Source organism: Heptranchias perlo, chromosome 11 (assembly GCF_035084215.1).
Source record: "Heptranchias perlo isolate sHepPer1 chromosome 11, sHepPer1.hap1, whole genome shotgun sequence".
In the NCBI taxonomy this organism is placed as follows: domain Eukaryota; kingdom Metazoa; phylum Chordata; class Chondrichthyes; order Hexanchiformes; family Hexanchidae; genus Heptranchias; species Heptranchias perlo.
This window is the reverse complement of record NC_090335.1, coordinates 42,077,231-42,097,830: the sequence shown is the minus strand read 5'-3', so window position 1 is coordinate 42,097,830 and position 20,600 is coordinate 42,077,231. Positions and strand designations below refer to the sequence as shown.

At 40.5% G+C, this 20,600-nt stretch overlaps 1 protein-coding gene across 1 annotated transcript in view; it reads left to right on the top strand.

Moving 5' to 3' along the window:
- srpx (sushi-repeat containing protein X-linked) overlaps positions 1-20,600 on the top strand; it is a 79,374-nt gene that overhangs the window by 30,212 nt on the left and 28,562 nt on the right. Inside the window, exons 2-5 of the mRNA XM_067992859.1 lie at positions 39-110; positions 4,938-5,129; positions 8,343-8,519; positions 17,679-17,805. Of these exons, the coding sequence (XP_067848960.1) occupies positions 39-110; positions 4,938-5,129; positions 8,343-8,519; positions 17,679-17,805 (568 nt within the window). The remainder of the gene's footprint in view (positions 1-38; positions 111-4,937; positions 5,130-8,342; positions 8,520-17,678; positions 17,806-20,600) is intronic.

Below are 20,600 nucleotides of genomic sequence, written 5' to 3'. Positions count from 1 at the left end.
TGTTTTGTTCAGTTTTTAGTTTCTATTTTGTGTTGTAGGATCTGGATACACACCACTTGAAGATGATGAAGATGTTTATGCAAATGAAGCACGTTACGCTAGATATGAAGGTGAATGGTTTACTCACATGTTAATAAGTAACTGTTGAAAGGAGTCAAGTCCTTTTCAGTTCACAGCGATCATACTGGTTCTAGTGTGCACTGACAGACTTGAGTTTGGCTGCTGTCAGAGCTGAAAAACTCACCAAATTTCCCTTGTTAGTAATGAAAGACCCTTTTAATTCTACGTTATTGACGTCTAATACAGTATTCAATTTTCTTTCTTACAGTTGTTAACTATGAATCACAGGTCATTTTAGAAACCATGAATTCTTACCTCCCCCTCTAACATGAACTTGTGCCTCAATGTGGTGTGATACATCGTACTACTTACCAGCATTTGTCAGGAGCATTGCTTAAGGTATCAAACCTACAAAAGAAACTTAGATGTACTTTAATCTACAGTAGTCCCATCAGTCTCCTGTTGCCTAACAAGAGAATTAGGATAGACATCAAACACCATGAAGGAAACATGGCCTGTTTACCAGCTCAGTTGGTGATTAGAATAGAATCAAATAGCGAGGAACACTATCCTGTATGGATATGAGTTATGATGAATCTGGGTTGATGGAGTAGATAACTGTGTGTCATGCTGCTTGAGACCAATGTAAGATGACACACTTTTGTGTCATGAAGCTGGATTAGAATATGTACTAACAAATAAAATCAATTTTACAACACACAAAAGTCACAATTTAAAAAGTATATGTAAGAACATAAGAAATAGGAGCAGGAGTAGGCCATACGGCCCCTTGAGCCTGCTCTGCCATTCAATAAGAGCATGCTGATCTACAACCTCAACTCCACTACACATATCACTGCAGATTAAATCTCCAAAATGGAAATCTTAAAAATTTCCATGAGTAGTATCGTTAGCTGCATATGTGATTTTATGCATCATCTAATCACAGGGTAAAGACACTTTAAAATGTTTATTTTAAAAGGAACATTTAAAGACTTGACTTAAACATAGGACAGCATTAATACTACAATATATAAGGGTGTACAGAGACTAACCTTCAAATATATTTTAAAAAGTTATTAACCAATGTAGAATGATTGAATATCCCTCTCTCAAAAAAGTTTTATTTGAGACCAAGCCTCCATAATTCAGCGAGATAAATGTCCGATCACATTAAATAATGCACTGTGGGGGTTATATATATATATATTCCAAATAACATGAAGATTGAGAGGTGTAATAGTAAACTGGCATGCAAGGTATCTGTGCATTTTAAAACAGTTACTAATAATTTGTATTAAATTGGACTTTGGGCATCCAGTTGTCTGAATGGTAGTGTAGCCTGATGATTTTGTGCACAACTTGCCAGTATGATTGTTTTAACACTGCTTTTGGAAAAGTGGCAATGTTTTAACAATGTGATAGATTACAGCATGACCATTCAATCAGTGATTAATTTGTTTGGCAGCTTTTAGTATGCTTGCATATTTTAATGTAAAAATACCTTAAAAATGTATTTTGAAATGCAGTCTAACCTCAGAGAGATCAACCAAACTGGATCTTATACTTAAGAGGTAAGTAGCTTTTTAGATATATTCTTAAAAGCATTCCATTCTGTAATAAATCTTTGTAATATTGCTAACACATAATATGCTTTTTTAAAATAAAAATGAAGTATTATGCTAATGTTCCAAGCTTCGTCTGGTAGCACCCGTGGAGCTAATTAATGCATGCCTTTGCAGTACAGTATCTTCCCAGATAACTTAGAAGTTCAATATGCATGCTGTTGCTTGTGTTTCATTGCTCATGCCAGGTTGATGGGTGGTGTATTCAAATCTCATGTAAAAATAATTGTCTACTAGCTGTCTCCCACCATGGACACATGCCTAATACTTGGTGCAGTATAGATATCAAAATGATGATCTGTTCTTCTCGCAGCTAAAGAAAAATCTATTTTAACATAAGAACATAAGAAATAGGAGCAGGAGTAGGCCATATGACCCCTCGAGCTTGCTCCGCCATTCAATAAGATCATGGCTGATCTTCTACCTCAAGGATTAAATCATCAAAATGTCATCACACCTGAACTAATGAAGTCTTGGTTGAAGAGAAAGAAAACTTTCACATTTCCTAGGACCAAGAACACACAATGAGGAACAGCTAGAACATGGGCAGCAATTGATTGAGTCGGGTGTGTGCATGATAGTTGTTTGAGACTTTGAGTACAACCTCATGTATGAGTGAAGTGTATTATTATATATCTTTTATTTCATTCTGCATATTGAAAGTACTATTACAGACATTATGTGCAGAGACATCTGTTAAAGCTATTAATATTGGGAAAAACAGATTATCTCTTCCAAAAGTTTTTCTCAAAATTTTGAGTAAGTTAATAAGTAAAACAGATTGGGTGGGGTATGGAAAAAAATATATGAACTGTTTTCATAAGTGAAACTCCATTGATCGTGAAAAAATTCCACCATCCTAATTATCTTGCCATGTAGCTGAATGGAGGACTGTTGCAATAAAATTACCAGCCACTTGTCTTGAAAATATGAGTATTCAGCTACAATAACATGAATTTATATAGTGCCTTTAAAGTAATGAAATGCCTCACGATGCATAGGAAATGGGTGCATGCACACAGAGCCAGGAAGAGAGCGATTAGGAGGATTGGCGGCAGTTGGGTGTGGGTATAATTGGCCTTAGGTCTTTGGATGAGGGAAGAGGAAAGTTAGCCATGATTGCTGCTCCTGATCATTGTTCTGTGAGCCCTGCTGGAAAATTCACCTGTGTGGACATCAGATGAGGACTGAATTCGGTGGGGTGGGCAGCCTGTTGCAAATTCACATTTGTTTTTGTGAATTTGCAACTTTAAAATGTGTATTTACAACATGCTGGGTGAATGCCCTTCAAAAGAAATCAATTCCATTTGAATTATTCTGGCAGGAGCCAGGACTGCTGGGTTCTTTCTGATTGACAACAGTTTGTCTTAGCCAGAGCAAATACCTTCCTTCAGGTGTTTGATTCGTTTTTTAAATTTCCCCCACCTTTTCCAACCTCTCAAAGTCAGGGCTGCAGGCCCCATGCTGCTGTAGCGGCCTAGGCCAGACTCCTCCCACTTCTCTTGTTTCTTTTGTGGCCCCCTCAAGCAACCATGTTCCCTGTCATAGTCGCCAACATCATCAACTAGGTCAGCAGACCCGCTGAAAAGGAAGGGACTAGAGAGAGGCAGAGGGGGAAAAGAGAAAGAAAGAAATAAACAGGAGGAGGTGAGAGAAACAAGAGGAGGAGAGAGTGAGTGAGAGAAGGAAGGGAAGGAGGGAATGAGAAAAGGGAACAAAGAGGGAAGAAAAGAAAAGGCCGAGAGAGGGGTTAGGGAAGGAATTGAAAGTGAGAGAAAAGGTAGGAAGGCAAGCTGCAATAGTTATATTGACAAAAACGTACAGAATCTTAGAAGAATAGTATTATTCATAGGATTTATGAAATTGCTGCAATATGTAATTATCAACACAATACAACGTAATGTACAGGAGTTTGGGCATCAATGAATTGAGTTTCATTAATTATAGTATAGGGTTCAGCAAAATAAACATGCTGTAAATGAAGTAAAACTTAGAAAACACTGCTGCTTCATTCATTTGCTGAACGGCAACTGTTTTTGATGATCATCATCATGTGGCTGAAATCCCACTGTTTCTAACATCATATGGTGGATGTGTACTTCCAGCAACATTGTTTTCACAAGTGGAAAATAATTGGCATGATTCAATGATTTAGAATTGGTTCTAGGAAGTTCTGATAAAGTTATTTTTATACTGCATTAATCAGAAATAAAATTTGTTTTTTCTGTTTCACCATATGTCATATTTTTATGGACGCACACGAAAGGACTCTAATCATTGTTAGAATGTCAAAACCTTAACAGATGTAAAGTTGTTGAAATCCCACAATTGAAGTATTGAAGTCTGTAGAGATTCTGTGAACATTTTTCTTTGAGGAAATTCACAAATATCCCACATGTGTGTAATCACTCTGCACTAGTAATTTTGATAAGCTGTTTAGAAATGTGAATGAAGTTGATGGATGATTCTCACATCTTGCTACCATTAGTGTGAAAATAGATCAAATACAATTACTTCACAATTAATTGAATAAACAGTATGTACTTCAAGTAATAGCATGCTGTTTTAAAATAAATCAATCTGACAAGCGGGAATGTGGTGCGTTCAAATGGAGGATAGGTAGTTTGAACATAGGCTCATCCTCTCATTGACTAGAATTTATTGTATTTGTCCAAAGTTGTACTTCCCCAGTACCTCTATGTTTATATTTTATTTTTGAACTAAAATGTTTGATAATGCCCCACCCTTCCAGTCAGTGGTTGAATACTGCATACGATTAGAACATATGATATCCCCAGTGGATCATCAATGGAAACCTATAGCACAATTTCTCTCTGCTGCATAACACAGCCAGTATCACAATTAACCTTATAAAGCTATAGTCACATTTGTAAAGTTTTCTTGAATGCACTTAAGATCTCAAAAATGACTTCATAATTTTAATGAAACTTTATATCTTCATAATTGATCAACCTACAAGACAAGAACACTTGCTGATTGCTTAATTTCTATTATGTCCTTGCTAATAACTATTATGTCATTCATAAACGAGAGTTAGCTGCAGTGTCCGTTCAGGCACAATAACCACAATGTTGATATTTTTTGGGATGAGGAACTGCTAACCATCTTTATTCTTCTACAGTGAAATAGACAGCATTATACACGGTAAGCTGCCTGAAACAGTAAGTATTTAGGGTAGATATTAGTAGTACAAGAAGTTAGCTGTACATTTACTGTTATTGCTGTTTACAGATATTCCATGGTGCACTCCTCTAAAGATCAAAAATGGTTATGTCAGTTGCAGAACACCACAAGGTGAATATTACAAAAATGTACAAGGAACAGCATGTGATATTTCTTGCCGAAAAGGATATGAAATTCATGGAACTAGCCGTGTCCATTGTCTTTCAAGCAAACGCTGGTCACAAACTGTTAATTGCAGAGGTGAGTAATATTGGAGTTTTTTGTTTTTGTTGAGAGTAATGGAAAGAGTGAAGGTGAAAGTTGCACAGTTTATTTCCATGGCGTAATGCATAGGAAAGGTGAATAACTGAAACCAAAAACATTGTGAAGCCTGATTATTATGATGTTTGATGATATAGAATTCCAAAACATCAGATCATTTCCTCTGCATTTCTTTCTGATTCAGTTAATGACCCATTTAATGCCATAATAAATTCCTACATTAAAGCTCTGCAGATATGATACGGTTGGGAATCCCACACTTTAACATAATTGGCAATTCCAAAATGCTAAAAAAAAATTAACTGTATCAGTTAAAGTAAAATTTAAAAATGTAACTAAATAAATGAATGTGAATTCTGTGAAATTTTGTCACTGTGATGCTGAGTGAATAACAGTGAATTAGTTGCTGACTGCATTGTCTGATAAGTTTGAAGAAAAGAAAGAAAATAAAGCATTTATATAGTGTCTTTCACGACCTCATGACATCCCAAAGAGCTTCACAGCCAATTAAGTACTTTGATGTGCAGTCACTGTTGTATTGTAGGGAAATGCCTAGTTCGTTGCTTATTGATTTAAAAAAAACTCATGCCTGCTCACTTGATGGCTCAGTTGATACACTGTCTGATGTGGAGCTGGGCTACGCAGACCAGGAAGCTCCCAGTTTTGATTCTCAGTTGGTGCTGAGTTAGCTGATCACGGTCAGGGTGGCAGTAGGGTGTGCTACAGCACGTCTCAGCACACTGGAAAACTTGCCTGACTTTCTGCTGCTGATAGCCATCCAATAACTCCTGCATGAAAGTGCACATTATGCATGTTAGATGAGGACAAGATCAGGTTAGGCTATGATGCTCCCCAAGGTAAAATATTCTGCCAACACTCACTCTCCAAGTTTGCAAATGAAGAATGGTAGCTTGGAATACCAGGAAGTGGTGGTGTCTGAGGAACTGTACTCCAACATGAGGGGAGAACATTATGAGGAGTGGGGAAACAATACAAACTAATGGTATTATCATGGAATCATAGAATGGTTACAGCAAAGAAGAAGGTCATTCGGCCCGTCAAGTCCATGCTGGCTCTCTGCAAGAGCAATCCAGCTTGTCCCACTCCCCCGCCCTTTCCCCATAGCCCTGCAAATTTTTTCCCTTCAAGTGCTTATCCAATTCCCTTTTGAAAGCCATGATTGAATCTGCCTCCACCACCCCTTCAGGCAGTGCGTTCCAGGTCTTAACCATTTGCTGTGTAAAAAAAAGTTTTTTGCTCATTTCGCCTTTGGTTCTTTTGCCAATCACCTTAAATCTATGTCATCTGGTTCTTGACCCTTCTGCCAACGGGAACAGTTTATCTCTCTCTACTCTGTCTAGACCCTTCATGATTTTGAATACCTCTATCAAATCTCCTCTCAACCTTCTCTGTTCCAAGGAGAACAACCCCAGCTTCTCCAGTCTATCCACGTATCTGAAGTCCTTCATCCCTGGAACCATTCTAGTAAATCTCTTCTGCACCCTCTCTAAGGCCTTCACATCCTTCCGAACGTGCAGTACCCAGAATTGGACACAATACTCCAGTTGTGACCAAAGCAGTGCTTTATAAAGGTTCATCATAACTTCCTTGCTTATGTACTCCATGCCTCTATTATTAAAGCCCAGTTCACCTGTGGTGGAGGGAGTGGATATTGAGTCCAGTGGCAGGAGCACGAATCAAGCGAATTGCCCTGTTCTAGATGGTGTTGAGCTTCTTGACTGTTGAAGCTGCACCCATCCAGGCGAGCGGTGAGTATGCTATCATACTCCTTCCTCATGTTTGTTCCCTCCACACCTGATGCAGGCCCAATTTGGCAGCTATGTCCTTCAGGATTAGACCAGCTCGGTCAATGGTGTTACTACCAAGCCACTCTTGGTGATGGACATTGCATTTCTTCACCCAGAATACATTTGGTGCCCTTGCTTCCCTTAGAGCTTCCTCCAAGTGATGTTCAAGATGCAGGAGTACTGATTCATCAGTTGCTGGCAGTTGGGGGAGGGGGGAGGCCACAGGACATGATCAACTGGAGGTTTCCTTGTCCTTGTTTGACCTGAAGCCACGAGACTTCATGTATCCTATAAGACTTGTGATGAATCTAGCTAAACTAACACGCAGAGCTCTTGTATCTATGAAAACAATACATGATGAACTACAGGCTACTTCCTGTGTTATTTAAATCAAGATGAAGTGCCTAAGAAATATTTTTCTGAGCAGTCCTATGACATTCTAATATCTACGTCTGCATGTAACTTTGTCACCCCTGGATTATACTCATTAACAGGTTAATACACATTCCATGGCCCTGTGGCATTGGACATCCACATTAGACAGTGTAAGTATCAGCTGAGCCTTTGGGATCTTTCACATCTACCTGAGAAGTCAGATGGGGCCTCGGTTTAACATCTCATCCAAAAGGCAGCAATTCCTACAGTGCTGCACTCCCTCAGTACTGCACTGAAGTGCCAGCCTAGATTGTGCTCAAGTCTCTGGAGTGGTGCTTGAACCTGTGAGCTTTCAGAGTGCCACCAGCAGTAGCTTCCGGGAGAAAAAAAAATGGTGAAAATATGGAACTTGTATAGAAACTGAAAGCTCCAAACAAAATTTCAATTTAAAGGTATTTTTATATATCACCTGCCTCTAACAATTTAATAGAAAGCTTATCCATAATTGTTTATATAATTAGCAGCTGGACTAGTATTAGTACTACGGAGAACTAGTATGGCTGCACAAATGCCACTAATTAATTGGATGTGCAATTCCAATAAATGCAATACTGTTCATTTTCAAAGGTCTATTTACTTGCAATCTAATGCTGTAAATGTTGCACAGTATGTGGGGAAAGATAAAGTTCCTGGCTGGTGGAAAATGACATACAGATATTGGAAATGGGTGCTACAGTTGACCTCAGTTTACCTGGGCTAGAAAAGGTGAAAGTTGGCCAAGGTTCCTGAGTGTTATATAGTGATTCCAACAGGCAAGTGTGCATGTTTGGACATGAGTGTGGAGTGGTCTGTGGACACAAATGAAAGAAGTGGCTTGGGTGAAGTAGTGAAGGGTTGCTGGGGGCTGCCTAGTGAACCATACCCTAATATAAGTTCACCTTCAGGAGGGGAGAGGAAAAAAGAAAGCTTATTCTTCAAATTATTACAGTTATTTATTTTTCTGTTCTAGAAATACGATGTCCTAAGCTTTCATTGCCAACCCACGCAGGTGCAAAGTGCTCAGATGGAGCATATTTTAACTCAAGGTGTGAGTTTTACTGTACACCTGGATACCAAGTTAAGGGACAAAAATCCGTGACTTGCATGTACAATAAAGTGTGGAGTGGAAAGGAACCATCTTGTCTTGGTAAGTTGTGTTCATAAAATATTTTAAAGTGAGGTAATCAGCTGTTTAGTATAAAGCCGTGAAAATATTAGAAAATACTAAAAATCATTTAAGAAGTCAAAGATATCTCTTATATGACAAATCTTATGTATGTGTGCACTTCCTATCCACAAACTTTACTTCCTGCTGTCATATTTTTGTCTCACTTTTATGTCAACATTTAACATTAAAATTCCCCATGCAAACACTTGCAATTGAAGTTGTCTAACATTGTTTGTTGATGAACAAATCAAATCATTGAATGCTTTTTCAAAGAATTTTCTGTCATTTTGGGACAGGTGACCAACAGCTTAGTTAAAGAGGTAAGTTTTAAGGAGGGTCTTAAATCTGGAGAGAGAGGTGAAGATGCAGTGAGATTTAGGGAGGGAATCCCAGAAAATTGGAACCAAGGTAGCTGAAAGGAGTGTGGGATGCACAAGAGGTCAGAGTTGGAGGAACGGAAACTTTTCAGAGGCTCGTAGTGCTGGACGAGGTTACAAAGATAAGGAGGGGTGAGGCCATGAAGGGAATTGAACACAAGGCTACGAAATTTAAATTGAAAATGTTGGGGGATCGGGAGCCGATGCTGAGCACAAGGATAATGGGTGAGTGGGACTTAGAATGCGGGCAGCAGAGTTTTGGATGAGCAGAAGTTTATGGATAATGCAAGGTTGGCCAGGAGAGCATTAGAATAGTCATGCCTGAAGATGACAAAAGCATGGATGAGGGTTTCAGTAGCAGATGAGCTGAGGCAGGGGCGGAGGTGGAAGTAGCCGGTCTTTGTGATGAAAAGGATATGGGGTTGGAAGCTCAACTCTGGGTTAAATAGGATGCCGAGGTTGTGAACAATCAGCTTCAACTTTTGGTTCAAAACTCCTGTTTCGATTTGGTAAAGTCCTTATCCAGTTTGCTGTCCATAAAGAGGAAATTTCACATGGCAGCGCATGATAATGGGCCATATTTTACTGTCAAAATAATGGTGAGGCTAACAGTGCTCCCTGCTATTAATGCACAAATCGTACAGCAACTTCAGGGTGAGCAGAGATGCCTCTTTCAAAGAGCTGGCACAGGCACGATGGGCTGAACAGCCTCCTTCTGTGCTGTAACATACTGTGATAATATCTCTCTCTCTTAATTTAATCTTTCTTTTCCTCTCTTTATTTCACTTTCTGTATCTGATTTTACATAGAATTCATTATTCTAACTTACGCTTCCTGGTTCAGACTCTGCGCTGCTCATTAACAATTCTTCAATCTGATTGGCTAAGGAGACACACAGTTGCTTACCCTGGTCACAGAGGTCCCAGATGCCCTGTAGAGGGTGCCATGCAGTTTGGACCTCCTGCTGACAGGAATTTGACGTGCAAAACCCCATGTGAAGTCTATGGGCAAGGGCATGCCTAATGGACCACAGGCACTGTTCATTCGCCACTCACAGCAAAATCTGGCCCAATATTTCTAGCATCCTGTGAATGGAATAAAGATTCTGTTATGATCCCTGGATCATGCTATCGTTTATCTAAATATTGGGCAGAAGATGATGCACTCTGGACCATAGGGGATGCGATGCCTGCTTGCTTGGTCATGCGTGACCTGAGAGAATATCTATTGTAAAAACCCCAAAATTGTGACAGCTGTCTGTGTCTTCATAAAAATACAAGACATTGTCACTCACTACTTGTGCCAAAATTGGCAGAGGTATCCCACAGACAGGTCAAGCAACAGCCTGACATAGCCATACTCGCAGAATCGTACCTTTCAGCCAACGTCCCAGACTCTTCCATCACCATCCCTGGGTATGTCCTGTCCCACCAGCAGGACAGGCCCACCAGAGGTGGCGGTACAGTGATATACAGTCAGGAGGGAGTGGCCCTGGGAGTCCTCAACATTGACTCCGGACCCCATGAAATCTCATGGCATCAGGTCAAATATGGGCAAGGAAACCTCCTGCTGGTTACCACCTACCGCCCTCCCTCAGCTGATGAATCAGTCCTCCTCCATGTTGAGCACACTTGGAGGAAGCATTGAGGGTAGCAAGGGCACAGAATGTACTCTGGGTGGGGGACTTCAATGTCCATCACCAAGAGTGGCTCGGTAGCACCACTACTGACCGAGCTGGCCGAGTCCTGAAGGACATAGCTCCCAGACTAGGCCTGCGGCAGGTGGTGAGCGAACCTACACAAGGGAAAAACCTACTTGACCTCATCCTCACCAATCTACCTGTCCTATCCATGACAGGATTGGTAGGAGTGGCCACTGCATAGTCCTCGCGGAAACGAAGTCCCGTCTTCGCACTGAGGACACCATCCAACGTGTTGTGTGGCATTATCACCATGCTAAATGGGATAGATTCACAACAGATCTAGCAGCTCAAAACGGGGCATCCATGAGGTGCTGTGGGCCATCAGCAGCAACAGAATTGTATTTCAGCACGATCTATAACCTCATGGCCCGGCATATTCCTCACTCTACCATTACCAACAAGCCAGGAGATCAACCCTGGTTCAATGAGGAGTGTAGAAGAGCATGCCAAAAGCAGCACCAGGCGTAGCTAAAAATGAGGTGCCAACCTGGTGGAGCTACAACCCATGACTTCATGCATGCTAAACAGTGGAAGCAACATACTATAAACAGAGTTAAGCGATTCCACAACCAATGGATCAGATCAAAGCTCTGCAGTCCTGCCACATCCAGTCGTGAATGGTGGTGGACAATTAAACAACTAACGGGAGGAGGACGCTCTGTAAACATCCCCATCCTCAATGATGGCAGAGTCCAGCACGTGAGTGCAAAAGACAAGGCTGAAGCGTTTGCAACCATCTTCAGCCCGAAGTGTCGAGTGGATGATCCATCTCGGCCTCCTCCCGATATCTCCATCATCACAGAAGCCACTCTTCAGCCAGTTCGATTCACTCCACGTGATATCAAGAAACAGCTGAGTGCACTGGATACAGCAAAGGCTATGGGCCCCGACATCATCCCGGCTGCAGTGCTAAAGACTTGTGCTCCAGAACTAGCCACGCCTCACGCCTGTTCCAGTAGAGCTACAACAATGGCATCGACCCGACAATGTGGAAAATTGCCCAGGTATGTCCTGTCCACAAAAAGCAGGACAAATCCAATTCGGCCAATTATCGCCCCAGCAGTCTACTCTTAATCATCAGCAAAGTGATGGAAGGTGTCGTCGACAGTGCTATCAAGCGGCACTTACTCACCAATAACCTGCTCACCGATGCTCAGTTTGGGTTCCACCAGGACAACTCGGCTCCAGACCTCATTACAACCTTGGTCCAAACATGGACAAAAGAGCTGAATTCCAGAGGTGAGGTGAGAGTCACAGCCCTTGAAATCAAGGCAGCATTTGACCAAGTGTGGCACCAAGGATCCCTAGTAAAATTGAAGTCAATGGGAATCAGGGGGAAAACTCTCCAGTGGCTGGAGTCATACCTAGCTCAAAGGAAGATGGTAGTGGTTGTTGGAGGCCAATCATCTCAGCCCCAGGACATTGCTGCAGGAGTTCCTCAGGGCAGTGTCCTGGGCCCAAACATCTTCAGCTGCTTCATCAATGACCTTCCCTCCATCATAAGGTCAGAAATGGGGATATTCGCTGATGATTGCACAGTGTTCAGTTCCATTCGCAACCCCTCAGATAATGAAGCAGTCCGTGCCCGCATGCAGCAAGACCTGGACAACATCCAGGCTTGGGCTGATTAAGTGGAAAGTAACATTCACGCCAGACAAGTGCCAGGCAATGACCATCTCCAACAAGGGAGAGCTTAACCACTTCCCCTTGACATTCAACGGCATTACCATCGCCGAATCCCCCACCATCAACATCCTAGGGGTCGCCATTGAGCAGAAAATTAACTGGACCAGCCACAATAATACTGTGGCTTCAAGAGCAGGTCAGAGACTGGGAATTCTGCGGCGAGTGACTCACATCCTGACTCCCCAAAGCCTTTCCACCATCTACAAGGCACAAATCAGGAGTTTGATGGAATACTCTCCACTTGCCTGGATGAGTGCAGCTCCAACAACATTCAAGCAGCTCGACACCATCCAGGACAAAGCAGCCTGCTTGATTGGCACCCCATCCACCACCCTAAACATTCATTCCCTTTATCACTGGCGCACTGTGGCTGCAGTGTGTACCATCCACAGGATGCACTGCAGCAACTCACCAAGGCTTCTTTGACAGCACCTCCCAAACCCGCGACCTCTACCACCTAGAAGGACAAGAGCAGCAGGCACATGGGAACACCCCCACCTGCATGTTCCCCTCCAAGTCACACACCATCCCGACTTGGAAATATATCGTTGTTCCTTCATCGTCGCTGGGTCAAAATCCTGGAACTCCCTACCTAGCAGCATTGTGGGAGAACCTTCACCACATGGACTGCAGTGGTTGAAGATGGTGGTTCACCACCACCTTCTCAAGGGCAATTAAGGATGGGCAATAAATGCTGGCCTTGCCAGCGATGCCCACATTCCATGAATGAATTAAAAAAAACTACTACAAAGAAAGTCTAATGTAACTGTACAGGACTACCACATGGTGGTAGTATAGATACAGTTTACCTGTGACTATATTTTCCTGGTCTACTTGTTTTGAAAATTAATTTGTATTTAACAGATGAAATTCTGTTTCTTTGTTGAGGTTGTTCCACGAATGATAAAATTGTCTAAATGAATAAGTGACAGTTGAATAATGTGGGGCTAATCATGGAAGAAATTATCAACATAACACAGTTTTTCATGAGCTAAGATGAGGACACAGCTTTGAGAGAAATGGGTAATAATTAAGGAAAATGGGGTAAGAAGCAAAACCTTACAATGAGACCTAGTGGTTGGATTTTACTTTGGGTGGGAGTGGGGGAGGAATGCTCACGACACCTGCCTGAGGGCTGGGCCTTGCATCAGTGTTGCAGTCAGCTGCGAGCGTTGGTTAAGTGCTCACAGGCAGCTGGCCAATCAGGGGGGCAGGGCATGGCAATACCGGTGGACTTTGGGCAGGCAGTGAGAGGAACGAAAATTCCCATGGCTCTGATGCCAAACTGAGACAGAAATTTTATCCTGGGGTGGAGGCAATCATGTGTGTGTGTGGGAGGGGAGGGTGTGTGTGAATGGGCTGACAGCAGGCTGTAAGATTTTTGTGGGACTAGGAGGACCATTCATGCTCCTCCTAGCTCCACTAAAATCTTAAAAACAAAACAAAAACTTACATTTTCACGGAGTGGCCTGCGGCGGTCTTTGATTAGGCCGCTCAACACCTGGTACCAATTTATTATTAAATGCAGTGTGTTCTATAGGAATAATCATATTTGGAGCTTTTTTTGAAAGAAATTGACAATCTGCTATTTGGTGCTTGAGTAGGTCTTCAAAATGGGTTAGTACATCTGTTCTTATTTTTAGCCCTTAATGTTTCAGTCTGTTCTTTGGTTGTGTATACAGTTATTCTTATGATTGGCAGTCATCCTTCCTGCACTAATACTTCAGTGTAGACGTGTGGCTAATAGTAATCTTTGTTAGCAGACTGATAGGTATTTATAGTAAGTGCACAAGCTGACTCTGAGGTACTCTGCTCAAAAGTTCTTGACACATCTAGATTACAAACTAGTGCAGCAACATTAATTATGCATATTGGGCAAAGATGGCCTGGTGTCAGTCTGTTGCATCAGATAGATGAGGTGATGAATCAGTGTTGACACCAGGCTACTTGGACTGATTGTACAATTGCTCTTGGACAGAACATTAAAGCTGGATTAGTTTATAGTTGATATGAAAATTGTTAAATTGACCTTAATTGTCCTGAGTAAGGTGGATCCACCAATACCTTGTGGATCTTTTCAAATTCCTGTGTGGACTCCAAAGATCACTGAGGCAAATCTGATGAGGCAGATTGCAAATCCACATTGGAGTGCTGTAGAAACTTTCAGGCAACACAGTTGCAGTCATGTTCTTGCCAATGGATAGATTTGACCAAAGTACATGGTAAATATTTAAATGAAATCCAGGCATCATTAGTAAGTACTTTCAGATAATAACTATTGGATTTAAATTGATTGAGGAATAGTCACCTGGACAGGAAAAGATTCTTCAATTTCAGAAACAAATGTTGCTGTGCCATTTAAATGATAGTTTGTGTTCCCTTAGCTCTAAGGGTCGCAATGGCATTATCATAGGTTAAATTCTTGCCCATGAGATCCAAATGACTGGAACAACTTGCTTCAAAAATGCTGTGCTGCCTCTTTTCTTGCTTCCTTGGGACAAAAATACATGAAATTAAAGGGAGTAATTTTCAACATCACCTCCTGGGCAGTAACCTGGCGGTGCGGATGCGCCCGGTTTTCATTCCATTGATCCATAAAAAATTCTGAGACCTGCCCAGGCCTTTCAGTCTCTACAGTTTCTTTTATTTAGAACCGCAACTCTTTTACTCTGTGTGAAAGGTTTTCAGTATTGTGGTAAGCCTTAGTTTCTGATTTCTTTTAACCACTAGTTGTCCAATGATCTGCATTTTAAAATGCCCTTATTCTCCATGAGCAGCAGCAATCATGCTTGTATAAGGAAGAGATAAAAATTTAAGACAAATGAGTTTCAGCGAGCATTTATCCATTTTTTTAATGTATGCTGTCACCATATTATTTCCTGGTAATTAATTGTTGATTATTTTACTTTATAGTTAATATTTTATGTGTTGTTGCAATCGTGCATCAACAACATAGCGTGCAGTGACTTTGGTGTGAGTTATGATGAACACTGATACACAATTTAATTAACATGATAACTTACTGTAAGATATTAGAAAATCTATTGTGGCATTGCTCACAGTGGTCTTTTTCAAGGAATAAATGTAAAATGAATTCCAGATTCATTTCTACTGGAAATTAGGTTAATTTACAGTTTAATGATTATGCATACTTTAACAACATTGTTGATTATCACAAATTATTTTTGTATTTCCCAATGTGCATTAATAAACTACACAACATTACACAAATCATCAATTTATATGTGATTTTAAATAAAAGAACAGGATTACTACTAACACTAAACTATATAGTGTTTTTATACTGAAATGGCTGTGGGCTACTTTATCCAATGTGTTTAGTAGAATAATTCAGTTGCTTACATATAGTGCATTGGTGATAACCGAATTGTGTATGAAATACAAATAGCAAGAAATTCTAGTAGTTTGGAAGTAATTCCAGTATGATTTAGCAATTGACAGTTGCATCCTAATGTAGAATTATAGATGCCTTTGGGCTATTGTGTTTGTGCTGGCTCTTTTCTAGAGCAATCCAAATCTAATCCCGCTGTCCCAATTTTCTCCCAAGCCCTGTATCTTTCTCTGCTTTAAATATGTATACGTTCTTCTGTTAAGATTGCAATGGACATCTGAGGAATAAGCTGCTTTGATGGCATCCATTTTATTAAAAAAATAGGGTAGTCTATAGCATATAATCTATAGCTAATTTCTCTTCCACTGGGCAGTATATTAAATATTTTGGTACCCAGTAATGTTATAGCTACACACCAACACATCGCTAAAGGTTGGTTGTTAGATTGTTAGGTTACCAATGTGTTAGGCAATTTATATTCAGTGCATATTTGATGTGAGATTTAATCACTTCTATATGTTTGAAATAGCCATCTGCACTGGTAGCAACCACAATTTAATATTAAATAAGCAAATTTTATACATGGGTGACTTCATTGACATCACAATAAGTAGGAAAGTCTGTAGGAGAGGGAGATAAAGGATGAAAGATTAATTGTCATCATGACGTCTGCAAGCCATAAAATCCTATATTTAAATAGTGGTTCAGGATTATCAAAAATTTTGAGTCCGTTGCAATTTTTATAATGTTTTAAACTGATTCAAAGTTGGATTTTTTACAAGAAAACCTCTTAGGCTGGTCACACTTATGGAGTCTGCAAATTGAATTATTTTAAAGCTGGCTGCCTGCCATCTTATTTTAACATTTTTACTTCCAATTTTCTCCGTGGGTGTTCTGAAAGTACTGAATAATACAGTACCTCACCTTGTTGGTGAGCATCACAGTTCACCCTAATCCTGTCCTTCTGTAATGTCAATACTTGCATACTTTCTATGCTATTGGATAATGATTAGGAGCACAAATCACAATTGATGTTTCCCTTCCCCAAACCACTAATGCTGAAAGTGCCCCACTCTCCATTCTGGCTGAGATTAGTTAAATCAGCACAACCTGAAGACTGCTGCTTCATTTTATGCCATTAATTTCTTTATACAGAGAGTGGTGAGAACGTGGAACTCGCTGCCACATGGAGTGGTTGAAGCAGATAGCATTGATACGTGTAAGGGGAGGATAGTTGCATTACATGAGGGAAAGGGAATAGGGGCAGGGTGGGAAATTTAAAGGGGAGGCGGCTTGTATGGAGTATAAACACTAGCATAGACCAGTTGGGCCAGATGGCTAGTGTTGTAGATTCAATGTAAAAAAAGATTGGACCTGGGACTTTCTAGTCCTCTGTGGCTCAATTCACTACAAGTAGTGCACTTAACAGCTAGATCATCCTTAATAGCCCTCAACATGCTGCTGTGTACATAGAGGAACTTCTGTCTGGGAAGGTAAAAATTCTTGAGGATACTGCCCCTTTTGAAGGTATCTTAAAAACAGCTGAATGTGGCAGCTATATCTTTGCCTGAACTTTTGCCTACCTCCCATTGGAACTAGTGACATTAATGTTAATGGGTCTAATTGAAAATCAGAAGCCCTTGTTTTGAAAGTACTGTAGACCATCAACCTTTTGCCACCATTTCACCTAATTGATGCTATTATTATGGTTATTCGTTAAATTATTCTAAATCGTTACAGTACCATCAAAACATTACCTTCCCCTCCCCGCTGAAATGCACATATCCTTGAAACAATTTAAACCTTTCTGAAATACAAGTTCTGCCTAAATGTGGTCTAATTATGTCAAAGAAACTGGTTTAAACATGACTTAAAACGAAACTAGCAAATATTAAAAGTCTATGAATTGCGATAGTTTGATATGATTACAGCACATGCCTCAACTATACATTTCAACATCTCCAGGTTGAGAATAGGTGATGTTACTGGAACTTTTAAAGATCTCTATCTTTATTTTATAGATTTAGACCCACCAAAAATAAGGTGTCCCAGCTTCAAGGAGAAGACCGCTGAACCTGAGAAGCTGACAGTCCGAGTGAACTGGGATACTCCTGAAGGAAAAGACACAGCAGATGGCATTTTGACAAAGTAATTGCTATTTATGAAGTGAGGGGAATGGCAGGTAGAAGCACTGACTGCGAACCATTGTCAGATTAACCTTTAAAAATTATATGGTAAAGTAAGGTTGATATTTATGTCGGAGCTGTAAAAGCTAATGTCTGTTTTTGAAAAAAAAATTGATTCTTCACATGGTTTGCAAGAAATGCTTTCAAATTATGGAAATAAGAAACTGCCAGCTTTAAATGATAAAAGTCCATACTCTGCATCAAAAAACAGTTAGAGTATGTTGACTGTCTCTGGTAAGTATAGTAGTTCACAGCTATAGTATAATGCTGTGCATAATGTATAACGCTATCTAAAGTAAATGATAATATTGTCTACAATGTGGTGATTGAAACTACAGATTTGTTAAAATTCTTTGCGGGGGGAGGGGGGAGGGGGGAAGGGGAATAGAGCCAAGATAAAAATTAGAGTTTGAACCCTTGGTGCCAGCTTGCTTTTTATCTTTCCTTCAGGCTGTTGGGTCCTGTTCCAATTTGCAAGCTTCTCCTGTTTCCATTTCAGACCTGCGTTCCACTCCTAGTTCTTAGAATCATAGAATGGTTACAGCACAGAAGGAGGCCATTTGGCCCATCAAACCTGCGCTGGCTCTTTGTAAGAGCAATCCAGTTACTCCTATTCCCCCACTCTTTTCCTGTAGTTCTCTGTGTCACTTAGATTTGTTTTATTATGCTTCCTATTATCTCATGTTAATAACACTTCAGTCACTTAACCATCTTCTATTTTCCTTTTAAGCACTTTACTGTTCATCCTATGCATACTTCTACTGTTGTAAGTTTTATTTGCTTTATTTTGTTTTTGTGATGAAAACAGCATGGAAATTCTGGCTGAAGGATTTTAAAATGCAAATAATAGCAGGAATAACTAAGGCAGGACCGTGCAGAGAATGCTGTAGACTCTGCCAACGATTTGTTTTCCTCTGTTCGGAGGGATGAATTCATTCTGTGAAATAGTCCCTGAAACTTGTTTTTCTAAGACTTTCAGGAGTTGCAATGTATTCAAATATACATGGCTGATCAAAGAAACTTATTTAATGAGCCAGATTTTGCTGCGAGGTGCGCCGTTCGTTAGACTTGCACTTACCCTTAGATTTTCTATGGGTTTGCATGGCAAGTTACTGTAAGTTAGAGATCCAAAAAGCATGGCGCCCTCTACAGGGCATCTTGGACCTGCGTGAACAGGGTAAGCAGCTGTGTATCTCCTTAAACAATCAGATTGAAGCATAGTTAATAACAGCGTAGAGTCAAAACCAGGAAGTATAAGTCAGAATAGTGAATTCAATGTCAAATCAGGAGGAGAAATCAAAATAAAGAGAGGGTAAGACAGGTTGAATTAAGAGACAGAGATAAAAGAGACAAAGAAAAAGTAAGAAAAAAACATTTTATTTAATTTAAAAAAAAATGTCCAACAATAATTAAAAGCTGAAGGAATGAGTCTCCACAATTGTAAAAGTTAATTTTCAGTGCCAAAGAGATGGTTTGGTAGTAATTAAGACTTACCACGCCATTAAAAGGGTACTTAGACTGGAATGGACAAGCCCTAACTTTTTTTGGCGAGTTTAGTCCGTATCTATGTGGTAAGTACAGGAACCTCATGCTGTTCAATACATTTGAATGGTGAATCGGGCAGCGAGATGCTGCTTTCGCGCAGTTTTTAAAGGGGCAGCGCATCTCGGATGGCAGCTTCAGAATTTCCGCGTTTAACTGCGCATGTGCGGTCGCTGGAAGTTACTGTCTGATTTGCATATAAGTAACAATGAATGTTGCTAGTCTCACCGTTATCGCAGCAATATCTGGCCCATTTAATGCAAATCTATTACTAATGAAATTTGCATTAGGTGCAGCAGCTAATTCATTTATGCTCCTCCAGTGTAGCTTTGAATGACACTTCAGAACTGGAAGTCTGCACTTAAGGGTGTCAAAATGCTACAAGGACTAGTACCTGCAGAGTGGAAGTGCCCAACACATGTGGTCTAACTCTAGCCAATGAGCTTCTTTCATCTGGCCCCTGCTTCTCATATCAAGCACACAAAGTTGATTTCAACTGCGGTTATTTTCATTAACAATTGAAACTAACTGCAGCTGAAATTGGCTTTGTGTGCTTAAGTTGGACAAAGTCGGGGATGAATGAATTTTTCAGTTGCAGGCCTTAACTCCTCACTTACCTGGAGGAGTAGAAAAGGCTGCTTCCTGTTGGATTTAGAACAAACAGGAGCAGCCTGTGTGTAACAATCAGTCCTACAACCCAGGAAGTTTAAAGAGCTGAGGTTGAAGCTTCCTAGTTTAACCACTACTACTTCCCTGTTTTCAAGCTTCAGGGGAGAGGAAGGATTGAGGGGGCAAGGATTGGAGTGAGGATGGGGGTAAGGATAGTGGGAAGGGGGGCTTGAATTTTCTGTGTAAGAGGATTTAGAATTTTGTGCATGGAGGTCTTGCTTTTTTTGTGTATGGGTGATTTTTCTTGTTTTGTGTATGGGGGTCTTACATTTTGTGTGTGTGAGAGTCTGTCTTTTATTGCCAGGGGAGTCTTGCTCTTTGTGGGTATGGAAGGGTCTGAATTTTTGTTTATGGGCAGTACTGCTTTTTTGTGTATGGGAGCCGGGCTTTTTGTGTGTATTGGGGAGATTGTAATTTTCGCGTGTATGGTGCCACTTTTGTTTATACAGAAAGTCTTAATTTTTTTTTGTGTATGCGTTATTGGAATCTTTGTGTATGGAGGTTTGAATTTTCGTGTATCATCCCTATGTAATCGTGAGACCCACT